Source organism: Magnolia sinica, chromosome 7, assembly GCF_029962835.1.
Source record: "Magnolia sinica isolate HGM2019 chromosome 7, MsV1, whole genome shotgun sequence".
Classification (NCBI taxonomy): domain Eukaryota; kingdom Viridiplantae; phylum Streptophyta; class Magnoliopsida; order Magnoliales; family Magnoliaceae; genus Magnolia; species Magnolia sinica.
This window is the reverse complement of record NC_080579.1, coordinates 1474101-1495051: the sequence shown is the minus strand read 5'-3', so window position 1 is coordinate 1495051 and position 20951 is coordinate 1474101. Positions and strand designations below refer to the sequence as shown.

Sequence of the window (20951 nt, the reverse complement as noted above, 5' to 3'; positions counted from 1 at the left end):
TATCATAGAATCTGATAGATACTTTCTAAATGATGATTTTAAAGATCATGCATGAACTGCTGACTGTGCTAACAACATAGGAACTATCAGGTCTGGTGATGGTCAAATGGATTACTTGGCCCACCAAATGTTGATAAGTACCAGGTTCACTGAGAAGATCTGACTTTCTTTTTCATGATGATGATGATTCACCTCAATGGGAGATTCCATAGGCTTACCCCAAGCATACTCAAACCAGTAAGGAAGGTCAGGAACATACTTTTGTCGGGAGATGAATATTCCCTACTTACATCTGGCAACTTCAATCCCAATGAAGTATGTTAGAAGACCCAAATATTTGATATCAATAGCATGTTGTAGGTAAGTTTTGACATTTTGAGTTTCATCATTGTTGTCACTGGTGAGGATGTCTATATCGACAATTAGGACAGTTTTACTTTGTCCTTTCTAACAAAAATAGATTGATGTGACATGCTACTCTGAAATCCTCACAAAAATAGTGATTTCATGGTGAAGTTGGTAGACATGGGCTAGATTGTCCTACAGTCTTACTAGAAATGTCTTTGCAACAATATCTCAAAATTCCTTAGCATTCTTCGAAGACAAACGACCATGACTAATGTTGGGTTGCATTGAGTTACTCAGTTACGATATTGCATGGGATGGATCGTCTGCTGCAGGGTTCTTTTTTTTTTTTTTTTGTTTCCCATTATGTATTCTATACATTTTTTCTGATTGGGACCATTCCATATAGTTTCTTCCGTTTAATTTTTCAGTATTGATTTCCAAACCAGGGAGGGTGATCATTCTAATTACTTCTGATTTAGGACCACACACACACACACATTTCTATCTATCATGATGTCATCCACCACGATGTAAGAAAAGGAGTAGATTAGGAAGAGGGAAATGAAGAATGTGTCATCCACCATGATGTAAGAAAAGGGGAGAAGAAAAGGAGAGAGACAGATTAGGAAGAGGGAAAGAAAGAATATGTTTAATCCTGTTCTGATGCCATGCTGATTATATGTGCACATGTTGATTGCTATCATTTGTTTTTCATACTTTTGAGTTTCTCTGTAGTAGTGTTATAGCTACTTAAAGATGCGGACTAGCAGCAGATGTTCATTTATTTTGACAATTTTCTGACATTTTTGTTAAACAGGGATCAGTCCAGATAGGTTTCATTCAAATACCCTCTTTTGGCAAGAGCAAGCCAATCACTACTGGAAGCTGATGGGTGTTGATCAGACAGATATTCGAAATGTCATGGACATGAATGCTTATTATGGTGGATTCTCTGTGGCTTTGAGTACCTTGCCGATGTGGGTGATGAATATAGTGCCTATAGGCATGAATAATACCTTGTCTGCTATATTTGACCGGGGTTTGATGGGTGCTTTTCATGATTGGTAATGTCTCAACTAGTAAGTCTGTTTTATATTGCTACCTTGTGGTGGCTATTACTAAGAACAATCTATTCATTGACAATTCTGGTATCTGTTATTACCTTTAGGTGTGAGCCCTTCTCAACATATCCACGTACGTATGATTTGTTGCATGCTTATCATCTTCTCTCTCACTACAAGGACCATCAGGAAGGATGCCTATTGGAAGATATCATGCTAGAGATGGATCGAATGGTTCGTCCTCAGGTAACACCTTTTTCCAATTTTGCCTCATTTGCTCTTTACGGATTTATACACATGAGTGTTTTTTCTTTTCATCAGAAGCAAAATAGGTTCATCGAAAATGAAGAAAATTAGTGGTGAAAAGGGAAACGAGACCCATTAAAAAAAAAAAGGAAATAGCTAGTCCAAATATGAAAATCAGTACTTTGCTCAGTTATTTGTATAATTGGCCAATAATTTGCTAATATATTCACATTATAAGGTCTATTCATAATTTGATGTTTTCGAAGGTGGCTAAACAATTTATTTAGAAAACATGATCCTTGAGATTACATACAAGGAATCTTTTGGGGTTGCTTGCTGTAGGGTGAAATCAGAATCCAAACACAGAGACCCTCAGTCCCTCTATCTTGACCCAGCTACATAATATATCCAAATGGGCCCTGGAAAAGGGGGAAAAACTAGCTTGCTAAGAATCACAAATCGAATGACTAATCCCGCCCTGAAGCTCTACACTTTCTGTTACAATTGCCTTGAAAAATTCTGCTTGCAAGATCCTGAGATAGGGGAATATATATCAACCTGATTAGATTCACTAAAAACGTGCCGCTTAAATACTTCAAAAGCTGATGGACCAGAATCTCGAAGTACATGGGAGGGCAAAGAACATCCTGTTGCAGATCCAAAGTAGATCCCACAATCTGGCTGATTGCTATTTGCTAATGGAATAGGGCCAAATCCGTCCAAACAGGTCCTTATTCCTTTAATTAGTAAATTTTAGGAATTATGGGTTCTATTTTATGCAATTTGTCTTTATGTGGGACTCACTAAAAGTCACATGTGCCTTTTCTTTTTAAATAAGATCCAAACAAACAGGACTACGTGAAAGAAGGCTTGTGCACATGAGGTTTTAGTGAGAAAATGAAGAGGGATTGGGTATGCTCGATGGCATCGAACCTTACCTTCGATGTCATCGAAAAAACACCCTGATAGTCCAGTAACCAACTGGAGAAAATTCGAAAAATCTTGATGGGATTGAGCACTGTTCGATGCCATCGAAGGTGACATCAAACAGTCCGTCGACGGCATGGACATGCCCTGTATCTGACAAGATTTAAGACATCAAATACAATAATCTCCACCATGTCTTCAATCATCAAATGTGTACTTTCTTGGTTTTCTTCTCTTATCTCTACCTTACATTATAGCTCTATCAACGCTTCTCATGCACACTCCATCCTACTTTTATGCCATTGCCAAACCCATAAAAGTCGCACGAAACTTGAACTTTTCTGCAGGAACCACCTTGATGAGCATGTCTGTTGAATTCATGTTGATGTGAATCTTCTCCAAAGTCACGCCTCCTTCCTCAATCACCTGTTGGATAAAATAGTGATGAACATCAATGTGCTTAGTACAGGAGTGATAAACAAAATTTTTAGCCAAATTGATAGCGCTCTCGCTGTCACAATTAATTGGCATGGCCTCCTGCTGAAGCCCCAATTGATTTATTATGTCTCTCTACCAAACACCTTCCTTAAACGCTTCTGTCATTGCCATATATTCAACTTCGGTCGTGGAAAGAGGCACCGCAGATTGAAGTTTCTACATCCAACTGATTGCTCCAACCGCTAGTACAAATGAGTAACCTGAAGTTGATTTTTTTGAAATCCACACTGCCTGTGTAGTCTGAATCCACATACCTTACCAACTTTTTTCCCGTTTTCTCAAAAGTTAAGACGTAGTTTTTTGTACCTTGAATGTATCGAAGTAGTCATTTTACCGCTTCCCGATGTTGTTTGCCGGGGTTTGACATGTATCTGCTCATAACACCGACTGCTTGTGAAATATCCGGTTTTGTATAGACCATGATATACATTAAACTGCCAATGACATTTGAATAAGGCACATGAGATATATCTTACTTTTCCTCATTTGATTTAGGACATTATTTTGAGGAAAGCTTGAAGTGAGCTGCGTAGGGAACACTAACTGGCTTTGCCTTGTCCATCCCATACTTGATTAATACATTTTTAAGGTATTCTGCTTGTGATAACCAAAGCCTGCTCCTCTCCATGTCTCTATGAATATCTATGCCAAGAACCCTCTTCGCAGCCCCAAGATCTTTCATCTTGATTGTCCCTGATAACTGAGTCTTCAGTACATCGATTTCAGACATGTTATGATTGACGATTAATATATCATCAACATACAATGCTAGGATGATGAACTTGCCTTCACTCGGTGTCTTGTAATAGACACAATGTTCGTATTCACTGTTAGTAAATTTCTAACTCAACATGAAAGAATCAAATTTTTTATACTACTACCTAGGTGACTGTTTCAAGCTGTACAACGACCTTATTAACCTGCAAACCTTATTCTCTGCTCCTTTAACTTCGTAGCCTTCTGGTTGCTCCATGTAGATCTGCTCTTCCAATTTTCCGTGCAAGAATGCAGTCTTCACGTACATTTGTTCCAGCTCGAGATCCGTATTAGGCAACCGGTGCCAACACGAATTTGATAGACACTTTCTTAACCACCGGCGCGACTATCTATGTGAAGTTGATTCCTTTTCTCTGAGCGTAACTCTTCGCTACTAACTTCGCTTTGTATCTATCTTGTTTCCTTTTGAATAACCACTTGCATCCGATCGCTTTTTGGCCCACTGGAAGCTCCACCAGCTCCCATGTATTGTTCTTGTACAAAAAGTTCATCTCATCGTCCATTGCTGCCTTTCGCTTTTCTACATTAGGCTCATCAAGAGCCTCCTAAATAGTACACGGCCCCCCTCATTTGTATAAGGGTATATGTGATATTAAAGTTGTCCCTGTATCTTGCCGGTAACCTATGATTTCTTGGTAGATTTCTTCTCACAGGTGGCTGCTCCACCTACTCCTGTACTTCTGTTTGGGCACCTATCTCTGCCTGAGTATAACCTGTGTCAGTCTGGACGTTTATGACCGACTTCTCTGGTTCCTTTTGCTCCTCCTGATCATTCTTGTAGAATAGGGAGGTTTCGTCGAACCTAACGTTACGTTTAGTGATGATTTTCCATGTGACCTTGTCATATAACTTGAACCTTTCACACTAACACCATAGTCAATAAAGATGTACTTTTTGGTTATTTGGTTTAGCTAATCTCTCTTAACTGACGGTACATGAGAGTAAGCCTCACAGCCAAATATGTGCAAATCTGAGTAGTTAACCTTATGACCACTCCATACTTCGTCTGAAATCTTGCAGTCAATTGCCGTAGAAGGGGATCGATTCACCAAATAGCAAGCCGTGTTAACAGCCTAAGTCCATAGGTCCTTGCCCAACCCGGCATTACTAATCATGCATCGGGCCCTCTCCAAGAGTCCGATTAATCCGCTCAGCCACATCGTTTTGCTTGAGTGTATGGCGCACCGCATTGTGCCTAATGATCCCTTCATCTTTACAATATTCATTAAATTCATTGGAAGTAAATTCACCATCGTTATTAGCCCTTAAAACTATTATTTTGTTGCCCTATTTGTTTTTCCACCATGGCCATCCATTGTTTGAATTTGGTGAAAACATCGGATTTATGTTTCATGAAATAAACCCAAACTTAAGTAATCGTTAATGAATGTGACAAACTATGACGACTCTCCAGCGGACACCATGGAGGACGACCCCCATACGTCAGAGTGCACATAATCAAGCACTCCCTTACATGGATGTTTACCAGTTTTAAAAGATAACCTAGATTGTTTATCATATATACAATGCTTGCATATATTCAGTGTTTAAATTGTCGGCGATATTATCGAAATATCACCGACAATATCGGTGTCGCCACACTGGCGACATCGAAACCCTAAAGTTTCTTTTCTCTACAGAATATCAATGAAATATCGGCGAAATTTTTGTTATTGTCGATAATTTGGATTCTCGCCGAAAATATCGACTGTATTTTTGCATAAAGACGTAAAAATCGGAAAAAAGTTAACAAAAAAATCAGAACAGCCTCAGAAAATCGAAAAATATATATATAAAAAAGGAAAACTTTCAAGAGTGCATGCGGTACCTGTAGAAGAGGGCCAATCGATCGAAGCAGTGCGCCGTTCATAGGTAAGTGCGAAAAAATCTTCGATTCCCTTCAATTTCGGAGTGTATTTGAGAGAGATTTTTAGATTTAGGGTTTTGGGAAGGAAGAACCGGAACCCTCTCTGGTTTCGAAAAAAAAGGGCTTCGGTTGCCATTTTCACGGACGCGGATTAGGGAAGAGGACCGATGTATTGACGTCAGCAAGTTCTGTGGGTCTGATCATGAGGTTTGTGTTATATCCAAACTGTCCATCCATTTAGCGAGCTCGTCTTAAGGCTTGAGACGAAAAATAAGACAGATCTAACTATCAAGTGGACCACACTGTAAAAAGCAGTGGGGGATTGAACGTCTACCATTGAAACCCTTTTTGGGGTCACAGAAGTTTTGGATAAATATGAATTTTTTTCCCCTCTTCATTCAGGTCTTTGTGACCTAATGAATAGATTGGATGGAAAATAAACGTTATGGTGGGCCCTACGAATTTTTTAACGGTGAAAATCATTATCTTCGCTGCTATTTGTGGTGTGGTCCAAATGATCTTTGGATATGATTCATTTTTTGGATAATGCTCTAAAATAATCTATAAAAATAGATGAACGCTGTAGATATAATAAATACATCACTGTGGGGCCCATGTAACTTGGATCTCCTTTGAACCATTCGTACAACTCGGAGCTTGAGGAGCGTCAGTGCTCATCTTCGCACGACACGTACCTACAGCAGCTATATAGTTGGTGTGTAGTACACCAGCCAATCCGCTTCCGTGGATAAGCACCAGGACGCGAATTTCCTAGAAAGGTTCATGCGCTATGATGCAAGGTGGGGCCTACAGTGATGTTGGTGATAAATTGAAACCGTCCATCCTTTGTGGGAGTTCATTTTAGTGCATGCGATAAAAAATGAGTTGGATCCAAGACTTAAGTGGGTTGGACGAGAGTGAAAACTAGGAAAGGAGTTTCCTACTGTTGAAAACTTCCTGGCATCTTCCTTTATATTTATATGTCATCCAAACCGTTTATAAGTCATTCTCACTCGGATGAATTGAAAACACCAAAAATATCGCCAAAAATATTGCCTGATATGAACCTTTGTGGCCATACGAATGGTTCAAATGGTGGTTATTAAATCTAAATTATTTTCCTCTTGTACGGACCACTTGAGTTTTGGATACATCTCATTTTTTATATCATGCCCTAAAATGACCTCCCAAAATGGATTAACGGTGTGGATTTATAACAAACATCATGGTAGGCCCCACCTAGCATCCCAGTGCTAGAACATCCTATAAAGGCTTTCGCAGGAAATCTGCGTCCAACCACTGAGCAGCGAGACTCCCTAGTCCCTACCGAAGTTCCGTCACCAAATTAAGTGGGCCCCACCATGATGTATGTGTTGTATCCACACCGTCCATACATTTGAAGAGATCATTTTAAAGCATGACACAAAGAATGATTCAGATCCAAAGTTCCAGTGGACCCCACCACAAAAAACAGTGGGGAGAGCGCCGCTCACCATTAAAGACTTCTAGTGGCTGCAAAAGTTTTAGATCAAGCTGATATTTGTTTTTTCCCTTATCGTGCCTATGTTAACTTATGAAAGGGTTGGATCTCAAATAAACATCATGGTGGACCTTAGGAAAAACAGATGTGGTATGGTCCACCTGAAATTGTGGCATGATCATAATCAACAAACTGTTTGTTGTGGTTTGGTCCACCTGAAATTGCTTCTTCATTTATTAGACCACACTCTAAGTTAGGCTGGAAAAACAGATGAACGGCATGGATATACAATGCATGCATTAAGGTGGGCCATATGGTCAGCGTCCCACTCACATTGATGTTCTGGGGTCGCACCCAAGCCGGCGTAGTAGCTTTAATTGGTATGTATCCATTGAGGTGGGTGGAATCCCTAACCATGGGGCCCACTGTGATGCATGTGCCTTATATCCACTCTGTCTATTTGTTTTGAAAACTCATTTTAGGGCATGCTCCAAAAAAACAAGCAGATCTTAATAGTAGGTGGACCATAATATGGGAAATAGTGGTAATCGACCAGTAAAATTTATCATGGGCCATGAAAGTTTTGGATTATGCTGATATTTTTGTCGTCTCTTCATCCATGTCTTTGTGACCATATCAATAGATTGGATGGCGAATAAACATTCCAATGGACCCCATGAAGTTTTCAGTGGTGGTGATTTAATCACAGTGGTTTGTTTCATGTGGTATGGTCCACTTAAGATTTGGATCTTGTTCATTTTTCTGATCATGCCTTAAAAGGAGCTGTCATATTTGATGGGTGGTGTGGATATAAGGCACATACATCACAGTGGGCCCTACAGTTATGTAATGGAAATTTTTTATATATATTTTTTTAATTTCTAAATATGCAAATATGTGTATTCAGGCTTGTCATGAAGTTTCACTAAAAAATTCCACCGTTTTCCTCGTGTTATTCCCTTTTTTCCCGAATTTCCAGTTATCGGCGATATTATCGGCGATAACGATATTATATCTTTATCTCTGGCCAGCGAAACTTGTAGCGACACCGACAACTCGAACACTGCATATATTTAAATCAGAATTCTTAAAAACTGGACTTAAACAACAGTTAGAAAGTACTTTCATGCCCCGCTCACTCATGTGGCCCAGACAAGCATGCCACATACGTGCAGTTGTGGAATCTGCAACAGTTGCTGCCACTCCACCTATTGAAGTGCTCTCGATTAATCTGTAAAGGTTACCGTGCCTTTGCGCTCTCATAACCACGAGCGCCCCTTTTGAAACTTTAAGGACACCATTGAAACCGGTGAACTTGTACCCTATTACTTCGAGTGCACCGAGAGAAATCAAAATCTTCTTCATGTCAGAAACGTGCCTGACCTCAGTCAAGGTACACTCCATCCCATTAGACATCTTGATATGCACCGTACCAACAACCACAACGTTACAGGCATTATCATTTCCCATAAACACCTGTCCACTATCGCACTCCCTGTAACTGGCGAACTAACTCCGATGAGGAGTCATGTGATATGAAGCTCCCGTGTCAAGGATCCACTCGTCTCTACAATCATTGTATAAGTGTCCGATCATAGACACTGACAACATATCACCTCCGCTCGTCTCTTCATTAGACATGGCAGTGTTGGCCTCCCTTGAAGAAGCCTCTGAGTTTTTTTTTCTTCGACTTAGGATTTGTACAATCCTTCTTCATTTGTCTAGCGATCCCACAGTTCCAGTACTTTAACTTACCTTTGCCCTTGCCCATGGATTTAGATCTCAATCTTGCCCATGGATTTAGATCTCAATCGAGAAGATCCTATCTCGCTCAGTATTCCTGTCCCTCGGAAACAACGCATCAGTAGAGGCCCCTATGGTACTGTTATTCTTTCTTATGGCCTTTCCCTAAAGGGCTGAGATAACGGTGCCCACACTTACGGACGAATTACTGGTGTACAAAGAATCCCTGAAAGACTCATACGATGCCGGTAAAGAATTTAGCAAAGTACATGACTGATCTTCATCTTTGACTATTTCCTCCATATCTAGCAACTTGCAAATCAACTTGTTAAAATTACTAATATGGGCCTCTACATCTCCACCTTCTACCATCCTGAAGTTGAACAACTGCAATTTTAAGTGTAGGTGATTTTCCAAGGACCATTTAGTATAAACGTCCTCTAATTTCGCCCATAACTCAGCTGCGGTTTTCTCCCTCATGACTTTGTAGAGAACCTCATCCGTTGGACACAATCGGATTAAGGATTTAGCTTTCTTATCTAGTATCCTCCATTCATCATCATCCATAGACGCACGTCGCTCTTCAAGAGCCTCATCAAGCCCTTGCTGAGTCAATAGACTAATCATCTTAATCTTCCATAACTCAAAATTGTTTTTACCTAAGTACTTCTCAATGTCATACTTCGGATTTCCAGCCATTGATACTTCTCCTTGCAGATTCCAGCCTGTGTCCCAACGTTTGCTTTGATACCACTTGTTGGGGGCTACAGAAGCACATGGAGATGAATCTAGGAGAGTAATCCAATTGCGCCAAGCAAACACAAAGATAAGACATCGATTTAACATGGAAAAACCCTTGCGGGAAAAAATCATGGCACAAAGCGACAAATGATCACTATGAAAACAAAAATTACAAAGAGAAAGTGCTTACCTGATTCGAACAACCTTGAATCTCACCCTTACTACACCCTTTGAAACCCTCGGACGAATTAGAAACCCAATAACTTCCTCCCAATCTCGCTTACACCCATATATATAGCCTATATAAGGATCCCAAGCAAAATCGGAAACAAATCCCGTAAAATCGCAACTTTGTGTAAAATCGCGTGGAAACTGTTGATGGCATCAAACAGTCTTTGATGTCATCGAAACTAATCCTTCGATGGCATTGAAGCCACATCAATGGCATCGAAATAACACCTCAACTGTCCAGAGACAAGACATGATTTTCCAGAAATCCTCGATTGCATCGAGCTATGTTTGATGGCATCGAACCTTACCTTCGATGTCATTGAACGGCCTTCGATGGCATCGAACCTTACCTTCAATGTCATTCAAAAAACACCCTGATAGTCCAGTGACCAATTGGAGAAAATCCGGAAAACTCAAGTTGCTTAAAGATAAAATTAAAAATATGGCAAAAGGAGGAACTCAACAAAAGGGAGATCGATACGACTTGTATTTTATCAGATTTGCAGTCTATTGATTATAAGGCAGAAGAAGGTGAGCTTTCTCTTAAAGAAAAAGCCAAGAGAATTAAGCTTACCAAGACCATTTGGGTATGGTTTTGGAAGATGAAATTAAATGGAGACGATGTTTGTGAAGTGTGTGGATTAAGGTGACAAGAATACTAGGTTCTTTCATAGCATAGCCAGTGTGTGTGCTAGAGTCAACAAAATCGATAACTTAGTCGTGAATGAGAATTGGATTGAAGACAAACATCAGCTTGCTGAGGAGATCGTTCATTTTTACAAAGATTTGTTGATAGGGGAGGATTGGATCATGCCTAGATTGGACATTGGTTGTAAGACCTTAGACCAATTAGCCTTGTCGGTGGGCCTTATAAGATTCTGTCTAAGCTTTTGGCAAACCAATTGTGTGGTGTGATAGGGAGTATCATATCACATAACTAAAGTGCCTTTGCGTTAGGTTGGCAAATCCTAGAAAGTGCTTTAATAGTGCACGGATGCCTTGATAGTGTCAACTGACAGTGGGGTGTACTAACAAGCTAACCAGAAAAAAGAAAAAAAAAGATAGAGGGCACTCTAAAGGTATTGTTTGTAAGTTGGATTTAGAGAAGGCTTATAATCATGTCGATTGGGGCTTTCTGGATTATATGTTGCAGCGGTTTGAGTGTGGGGAAAAGTGGAGAAAATAGACAGGTGATTGTGTGGGTTCTGTGTGTTATTCGATTTTGCTTAACAGATCCCCTAAAGGCTTTTTTAAAAGCTTAAGGGGCCTTCGGCAAGGTGATTGATTATCCCCTTTTCTTTTCGTTATTGTGGTCGAGGCATTAGCAAGGATGCTCTCTAAAGAGCAAGAAGAAGGTCTCTTTAGCGGTTTCAAGGCGGAGGGTATGCCTTCTATGATCTCTTATCTCCAGTTCGTGGTATGACACCCTCCTTTTTTGATCCATCCATGGTGGATAATTTGAGAACAATCATCGGTTATTTTGAGGTGGTCTTGGGTCTAAAGATCAACCTCATTGAAAGAAAATTGCATGGTGTTCACATGGAGGAAGAAGAAGTTAGGCAGTTGGCTTATATTTTTGGGTGTGCAATTGGATCCCTCTTGGCTACTTTTGTGGGTCTTCCTCTTTGTATTGGCAAACAGACAAACACCTTTGGATAAGGTGGTAGAGAGGTTTGAAAGGATGCTTACTAGATGGAAGTCTCGGTATCTTTCGCTTGGTGGATGCATCATGCTCATTAAAGTGGCTCTATCGAATCTTCCTTTATACTTCATGTCACTATTCAAATGTCCGGCGTCGGTGCTCTCAAGACTTGATAAATTAAGGCACGACTTTTTGCAGCAAAGAGTGGAAGATAAAAAGAAATTTCATTTAATGGGGTGGAAAGAAGTTTGCAAGTCATATGAAGGAGATGCAGGTATCAAAGACCTTAAATATGGTGTTGCGTGGAAAATGGCTATGGAGGTTTGGGAATAAAGATGAGGTGCTTGGAAGGAAGTCATAAAATGCAAATATGGTGCTCGGAGGAAGGGTGGTGGACTAGGGATTCTTCTAAATACAAAGCATCGGCCTTGTAGAAAGGGGTGACCTTAGTGAAATTGAAGTTTTTGGAAGGTGTCGGGTTCTCCCTTGGGAATGGTGAGAGAATTCAGTTTTGGAAGGATGTTTGGGTGGGATCCTCGCCTTTGAAAGTGGATTTCCCTCCTCTTTTAATGGGAATGAGATGGTTTGGGAGCCCCCTTGTAGATGGTTTCTTCACGATGAGGAAGTTGAAGAATTTATGGCCCCCTTATATCGTATTCATCCTGAGGCTCAAATCCTTGGATAACATCAGTGTTTCAAATAGTGTCCGTAGCGTAGCGGTAATGTACGCTACATAGCGTAGCGTGGTTGTAGCACTACGTAGCGTCCCAAATAGCGTAAACGCTACAGGGGTCGTAGCTTACGCTACAGCTACGTAGTGCGTAGCGACCGTAGCGTAAGCTACAATGTATTTTTTTTACTATTTTAGTTTTTTTTTTTTTTTTTTTTTTTCACGTTTTCTTTGTTTCTAATGCTGAGGAATGTGATACTTGTATTGTAGTTGATACTTTTAACCTATGGGATTTTTATTTCTTTTCATAATTGTGACTTGTGGTTTCAATTAGACATTATTAATTAAAGTGGTTTGCTTAGAAAGTTGTTGATGTGATAATTATTTGATTTGGCTTATATATGTGGATTGGCTTTTGATAAATGATAACTAATAACTTTTTTGAACATGTTTATAATTGATAAAATGAATCATCTTTTAGGCATTTATATATATATATTTTTCCTTTTTTTTTCACTATTTATTATATTTATCGTATTTTTAAATTAAAAAATAGAAGTATCGTGTAGCTTACGCTACACGCTACGTATTTACGCTACACGCTATAGAGGGCTGAGCGCTACGCATCACGCTACCGCTATTTAAAACATTGGATAACATGGTATGGAGGTTAGACAAATCAAGATCTTTCTTGGTCTGATCATTTTATTTAAGGTTATGTGAAGATGGGAGAATTGAGGAGGTGAGTTCCATGAAGCATGTATGGCACTATGATGTCCCTCCGAAGATAGCCGCATTTGGGTGGCCATTTGGAAGAAAGGTCCTAACTGTTGACAACCTCTGGAAAAGAGCCATGATTATCCCAAGCGTTTTCCTTTGCTGCATGAATGATGAAGAGTCGGGTGATCATCTTTTTGTTCATTGCTCCTTTATCGGATCAATTTGGGTAGACTTCTTTGCTCGTTTTAAAATTTCTTGGTCTTTCCTGATGTCGGTGGGTGATCTCTTACTAGCTTGGCATGGAGTGGGCTTAGGAAAGGCCATTGTTGTCAAATGCGATCGCATATGCACATACCGTGGATCAAATTGCATATACCATAACGGCATATGCGATCTAGCAAGTATGCCATGGCATACTTTAATATGCGACCAACATGCAATCACATATGCGAGTATGCGATCGCATACTGCATATATGATTGCATATTTCCCAATAGTCTCTCTTTTTTTCTTTTCTCTTCTTCTTCTTTTTCTTCTTCTTCTTCTTCTTCTTCTTCTTCTTCTTCTTCTTCTTTTTTTTTTCCAGTTTGGTGCACTTTTGTCTATAAATAGGGCACTCACATCCCCTCCATTTTCACTATTCTTTACTCCAAAGCTCTAAATCTCTCACTCGTTTTCTCTTACACCTCTCTCTCTTACTCTAATCTATTTACAACTATTTCAAGTATGTTTATTTTTTATATTTTGTAAGTTGTGCTTGTTTTTTGTAAATTAAGTTGTAAGTTGTAACTTATGAGTAGTTTCAAGTTATCCATTTATCAATAAAATTTCTATGTTCGATGTTTTTAATAATTAATTCTCTTAATGTAGTTTGCTGATTGTTTTGTTAAAATTTATGTAAATATAATATAAGTATATATAACTTACTGAAACACTCAAACTACAATGAAATAAGTAAAATAACCCAATCCAATCATGTGTACTAATTAGGCAAGTTTTTCCTAATTTTTTAGATTTTTTTTTTCAATTTTTTTTTTTTTTTTTTCAAAATTTTGATTTTTCAATTTTTATTCTTAAAATATGTGATGGCATATGCGATTATGCAATCGCATATGCGAACAACATATGTTGTTCACATGTGATTACATATGCGATTTGACAACATTGGGAAAGGCCAAGAAGATGTTACAGAGAATGTCTTTACTCGCAATTTGGTGGGCTGTGGAAAGATAGAAATGCTAGATGTTTTAGCAACAAGAGTAAGACGGTGGAGGGAACTTCCCAAAGGGCTTGCTTGTTGTGGAATGGGCTTCTACTTCTACAAAGCTGAAGGGATGTAATCTTGATTTTATTGGATTGTAGCCAGGTCCGCTGTTGTTGTTTTTCCATGTTTTTTTTTTTTTTTCGTGGTTTAATAAAATTTCTCGTATCTCATATATGTATATAAAAAGAAGAAAAATGTAACAAATCATTGAAAATATTAATTAATTTTAATGTTTAGTGGAAAGTAACTCGTATTGTAAACTACATAGCATGTATTATAAACTACATAGCATGTAACATACACTATGTAGCATGTAACATAGGCTAGATGTGACCATTGTTTGGAGTATCCCTGATATTATCAAAATATCCCCGATATTATCTCTTCTCCATCTCAGTGATACTGGTAACACTAGTAGCAATGTCGATAACACTGGTAGTATCAGAAATTTCAAGTATCGGCAATGTATCGCTAAGTATCTCAATGCATCATCACTATTTTCGACTATGTAAATTGCAAGTGTCACTTGTAACGCCAATATATTGTCAATATTTTCAACTGTGTAAATTACGGGTGTCGCTTGTATCACCAGTGTATTGGTGATATTTTGATAATATCACCAATGTATTGATATTGCCAAAAATCTGTTTATTAAAAAAAATAATAATAATAAATTTTCATTTTTTTTAATGGGCACATGGTTGTATGTAGTGATTAAATTGTCGACAATATTATCATTACCGCAACATGCGCGATATTGAGACCACATACTTTCGGCTCCTTTTTAATTGTCGACGATTTCTTGGTGAAATATCGTGTTGTTGATATTCTAAAAAATTGATGGATGTTTGGATGGTTGGAAAGATGGGATTGATGTGATGTGTGGACTGATTTCTTACACCAATACATGCTTTTAAGCCGCCCCATTAAATGGAAACTTATTATGTATGCATTTTTTTTGCAAATTTTTTATTCATAAATATGCAAATATATGTATTTTAGCATCTCCTAAAGTTTCACTGAAAATTTCCACTGTTTTCCTCATGTTTCCCCACATTTTGTGGTTATTGGCGATATTGTCGGTGATATTGATATTGTTTCCGTATTCCTGGCCAACGAAACTTGTAGTAATTGCTGAATACTTGTTCATAAGCAATTGCTGAATACTTGTTCTAATACAAATCTACATGCAAAATGGGTAATTTGTGCGGGAAAGATTGGGTGCCAGCTGCCAGATATACCACTATTTTGATGGTTTGGATTTGAGGACATATACAAGTAAGAGATGCCCCCCCTCCCCGAATCATGACCACCCTCCTAAAATCCATGCATTCATTATTCTTTTGCATGTAATGTGGGTATCCACATCAGTGTTAAAGCTGAAAAGCGAACAAATCACTGGCTTCGTGGTTTGGGAACCTCATCGTTCACGTGACTTTGAATCCATGTTACTGATTCAATGGACTTCTTGGGACTTTGGCTGATGCATTTAGAATCCTATCACTCATCCTCGTGCTGATTATTAGGACCTCACAGCTATCATCTGCAGGAAACTCTCATTGTTTCTGACTTGGACACCTGCTAATGCTACTCGCCAGAGTAGAATCACCAATTCTACTGTCATTTGACATGGCATGCATCTTGAAATCTAGGTGGTCTCATCAAGTGAGACCCATTGTATAAAGGTGCCGTGGCCCAAAATTTGCAGGATTGGTAATCTATTCAGCCACACATGCACATCAAATATGGCCCATTACTTAGTCCTGCCAAACCATCCAATTTTTTGACACACGTGTAGCCTACTTGATTATTGGACCTGGTTGATTTTCGGGCATGGCGCATATGGTGGTTCACAGCTGATGAACAGTCCGGGACGAACAAAAATGCCACGTTGGTGCACACAAGGAGAGGAGGATCGATGCCCTTGTCATTATTTCCTAAAGAACATTTCTTAGTACTAGCGCTTATGCTCATCTTTCACCGTCATCTGGTGTTTTTGATACTGTCTCATGTATTTGAGGATAACATGCATCAACTCATGTATTGTGTCTCATGGAGAATTACAATTATTTTTCAGGGTTTTGTTATCATTAGAGACGTGGAACCTATCGTCGCAAGAATCGTAGATATCGCACCTAAGTTCCTTTGGGATGTCAAGTCTTATATTTTGGAAAATGAGGAAAAGAAGATGGAGCATGTGCTAATTTGCCAAAAGAAGTTTTGGGCTATCGTCTGAGGTACACTGAATTGTATTTGTAGTCGATGCAAATTCCTTTCCATCCCGAAATTTCCGTGCTCATGTTTACACCAAAGCCAGTATCTTGAATATAGCTCCTTTTAGCTCAGGCTTCCATTCTTTAACACTTGTTCTCTGGCCTTGACGAAAGGAGTTTGAGGTCACTATATTTATAAATCTGCATCATTCCATCTGCTGCAATGGGCATCACATGTGTTTCACGACTAATTTTTTAGTGTGTTCAACAAGGAACGATTTATAAGAATTTCTAAGGAGACTAGTGCAATCTGCTCTGGCCACCTCCCACACCCTGCCACGTGATTATCCTGACCATTTGTATTGAAGGTAACATGAGAGGGTTGATGTGTTAAGAATCTTAGTCAGAAGGGATCGCAAGGTCTAAACTGTGGTTTTTACTCACCTTCACTTGGATGGTGTGGATCTATGATGATTGAGATTTTTTATTTATTTTTCATGTGGGGTACCTAGACGAACTGTCCGGATCATCATGCAGTGGTGTGGAAGGGGGAAGTCTTGTTAGCAAAGTTCTTATATTTTTCCTCGTATGAGACATTCCCTGTGAAAAAAAAAGGTATCTGATACTTGGCCATAAAAAGCACAAGGTGCATTTACACGAGGAGAGGCGATTCGCTCCACAGTTGCCAACATGGTACACATGATTGATGGCCAGTCATCAGGTGGGCGCACCAGGAAACATGGCCTGGCCCAAAATTCATGTTTCTTCATATGCATATGAGTAAAATAGAAGCTTAGAAAAAAATAAAAATAAAAAATCAATGTGAATGAGTGGCCTGGATATTGCATCAAAGTGCCAGGTTGCAGTTTCTACTGTGAATCGAATCTTCAACCTGGGGTATAATTGTTTCAAAATATCTTCTTAAAAATTAAAAGGAAAAGAAAAGAAAAGCACAAATAGAAGAAAAATTCAAACTGCAGTTGGTAGTTTTCTTGTTTCTTAATAAAGATTTCCTATACTCTTTAAAAAAGAAAAAGAGTTGCATTGTTATTGGAGAAAAACTTTGGCAGCATGATGGATATGGTGTACAAGTACTTTAAACTGTCCAAATTATGGGTCCCAGCTTAAATGTATCATTAACAAAAAATTATGCTTATTTCATTATCTGACTATGATTGGTGGACATTTATTGGACAGTTAAAAATGAAAGATATTCAATGGTCCTATTTCGACAAACAAGCGTCCACAAATCAGAGGTTAGGATAACCAATTTGATTTTGGGGCTGTGTCCTTAGCCACAGTAGGTTCTATTGCAATTAATTTGGTTAGTTTAATTTGAGTTAGTGTACAATTTCTGAGAGCCTGCTTGTCAAGCATCATACTCTGCCAGTGTCGAATGACATCCCTTGTTATTTAACAGTAAGCATTTGTATGTTCTTTTGCAGAGTTCTTCGAGGGTAGACTTGTTTGAGCAAGGATTTAGATGGGCTAACCATCCAATGTAGGTTTTGTTAGATTCCTTACATTCAAGTGATATGAACGGAGCCCCGGAAAATCAGAAAATCGCTCCTACAAATGGATGTGGAGCCCTAGAAGATTGGAAAATCGCTCCTACAAATGGATGTGGCACCTTACTGCAGAGGAGATTGGACAAGGATATTTTGGGCTGTAGGATGTTGCCTTTGACAATTTGAGCCCATAATTTAAATGGTTTAATTCCATGTATGTCAGTGTTGGAGGGTGCGTTTGGCTGCACTAAATATCTTGAAATTTAATGATATTTTGCCCCAGATTAAACTGATAAATCAAGAAATTTCATGATATTTGGTGCAACCAAATGCACCCTTAACCATCACCTTGTGTGTTAGTGTCAAAGTTTCACTCGAGGGTGTTGTTGAGGAGAGGTTGGTTAGGTCAGGAAAGCAGCCTAATTTTCAATGCTAAAATTATATACTTTGCCATGATATCTAACAGTGTATTTGGATGAACCAAAAATCATGATATTTCATAATTAGTCAGTCTAACTTGGTGCAAAATATCATGATATTTGGTGCAACAAACACACCATGAACAGCTCTTTTCTCAAACCCAAATATGAATTTACAAATGAAAAAAAGAAATGGTAGTTAAAACTAGAAGAACCCAAATCTAGAACTTCCTGGAAATTGCGGTTATTGAAGAAAACGCAAGCCTTGTGTATTTCTGGCGCTAAGTAATTAAAATCTCCAGGGCTCCATTTGCCACGGGATCTATGCGAACTTGTCAAATATGAATTAAGCCCAACTCCACTTTGGTTACGGGCCGCATGTCCATGTAAGACTCGCCTCGCTAAAGTGGTTCTTTCTTCTTCTTAATCGCAATCTATAATCAATCAATAATCATGTTAGATCTGTTTGATTTTTCTTTCAAGTTGGTGATAGTTGTTCTTTAATCATGTTGGGCCTGGGCTCGGCAATTGCTAACTGGGCTTGAAACTCAATCCCAGGCCCAAAGTACAGCCATTCAGATAACCATGATTTTTTTCTTTTACATGGTGGCTGGGAATGGCATGTCTTTTTTCTTTTACATGATGGCTGGGAATGGCATGTCTGGTTCTAAGTTGAGCCAGGAATCGGGAGTGCTGCCCAGGATAATCGCCTCATCTTGTGGGTTTTGGAATTCCCTTAGGCCATTCGGGGGATTTTAGTCCTTGAGAAAGCAGGGCTTGGTTGCATTAGGGAGGGCTGATAGGATTATGGGATTAGTGTAAAGCTTTATGATAGGTGGTTCCCCTCTCCTTTTTTGGTGGGCCGCCCGAAATAGTTTCCTGCTATATTTAGTTGAGGTTGGAATGGAATAAAAAAAAAAGAGGAAAAAAAACAGAGCGACTCAACAACATTTTTTAACCGTTGAACTACATGGCCAATGTTTGGACCATTCACATCGTTCTAGTGATGTGATTTTAGTGATGCAGCCGATAATTAAATTATTTTGAGATATCGTTAGCTTGCCACATGTATATTGGATTAATAGCATAGCAACGCCCTTGTTATATGTATGAATCTCTTGCTTTAAAAAGGAGCCAAAAAAAGGCATTTCACTCCAACTACACTTGAATCACAGTAAAATAGCGAGATTAAAAAACATACCAAAAGACTTCTGAATTCCAAATGAACTCAAATACGCACAAATTAGTGTTGCTAAAGGACTCCTTCTGACCATAGCTCTTAGCTGTCATTGAATTTTGTTTGATTGTTGATGCAAGTCCTCCTTCTGACCATAGCTCTTAGCTGTCATTGAATTTTGTTTGATTGTTGATGCAAGTCCTTCGAAGCATAAGGTTCTCTCCCATAATCATTCCAAATGAGGAAAGGGATAAAACTCCCCCCCAAACCCCCCCCCCCCCCCCCCAAGAGTGGTGATGCCCCTAATGGATTTGGGCACTATGCCCTCTTCTAGGTTTTTTCTCCCTCTATAATAGGATCTTAGTTATAAAGATGAATTAATGTTTATCGAGAGATATCGGTATGAACTCCCTTACATACGTTCATTTATACCCCACCATATCTAAAGTCTGTGAATCTTGACTCATCATGTATCCAAATTAACTTTATCCCTTCATTGAACATGACCATCAGGTCTCAACCCAAATTCCATGCAAATCAAGTGATATATCACAAGATCTCAACAATTGGAATTATCATCACATATGATAAATATTTCAATGTGTAAAATAAAATATCAATAATAGAACACTCATATTATTTGAAACCCTTATGGTACCAATATCAGTGTAAAATCACTTGGTAAATGATATTATCTATCAAATTTAGTTATAAGAGTGTCTCTAAGAGACCAATGGATCCCTTATTGAATCATATGGATCTCAACCTTATTATAATACATGAAACTTGTAAATCTTAGAGGAAGTATGGAGTAGTCATAAGTTAGATTACTCAAAATTGCACATATTTGGTTGTGAGGCTTACTCTCATTTACCATTAGTTGAGAGAGATAAGTTAGACCATAGAGCCAAAAAGTATATTTTTGTTGGCTATGGTGTTGGTGTGAAAGGGTACAGGTTATTTGACAAGGTCATCACTGGCCGTGACATAAGATTCGATGAAAGCTCTCTATTCCGCAAGAATGATCAAAATGAGCAAGAAGAACCAGAAAGGTTGATCGTAGACGTCCAGATTGACACAGATGATACTCAGGAAGAGACATACATGCAGACAGAGGTACATGATCAGGTGGAGCAGCCACCTGTGAGAAGAAACCCACCACATGATCGTAGGTTACCGGCAAGATATAGAGACGACTCTAATATTGCATATGCCCTTATTAAAAATGAGGGGGACCCGTCTACTATTCAGGAAGCTCTTGATGAGCCTAATGTAGAAAAGTGGAAGGTGGTTATAGATGATGAGATGGACTCGTTGCACAAAGACCACACATGGGAGTTGGTGGAGCTTCCAGTGGGCCGAAAAGTGATTGGATGTAAGTGGTTATTTAAAAGAAAATAGGATAGATATACAGTAAAA

General features: G+C 38.8%; 1 protein-coding gene across 3 annotated transcripts in view; it reads left to right on the top strand.

The window, feature by feature from the left end:
• Nucleotides 1–18314, top strand: part of LOC131250787 (probable methyltransferase PMT7) — a 29064-nt gene extending 10750 nt beyond the window's left edge. For all 3 annotated transcript variants that reach the window (XM_058251100.1, XM_058251097.1, XM_058251098.1), the window contains 4 exons: nt 1166–1412; nt 1517–1655; nt 16293–16452; nt 17874–18314. In XM_058251100.1, coding sequence (XP_058107083.1) covers nt 1166–1412; nt 1517–1655; nt 16293–16451 — 545 coding nt within the window. In that variant the 3' untranslated portion in view covers nt 16452; nt 17874–18314. The remainder of the gene's footprint in view (nt 1–1165; nt 1413–1516; nt 1656–16292; nt 16453–17873) is intronic.
• Nucleotides 18315–20951: the final 2637 nt, after the last annotated feature.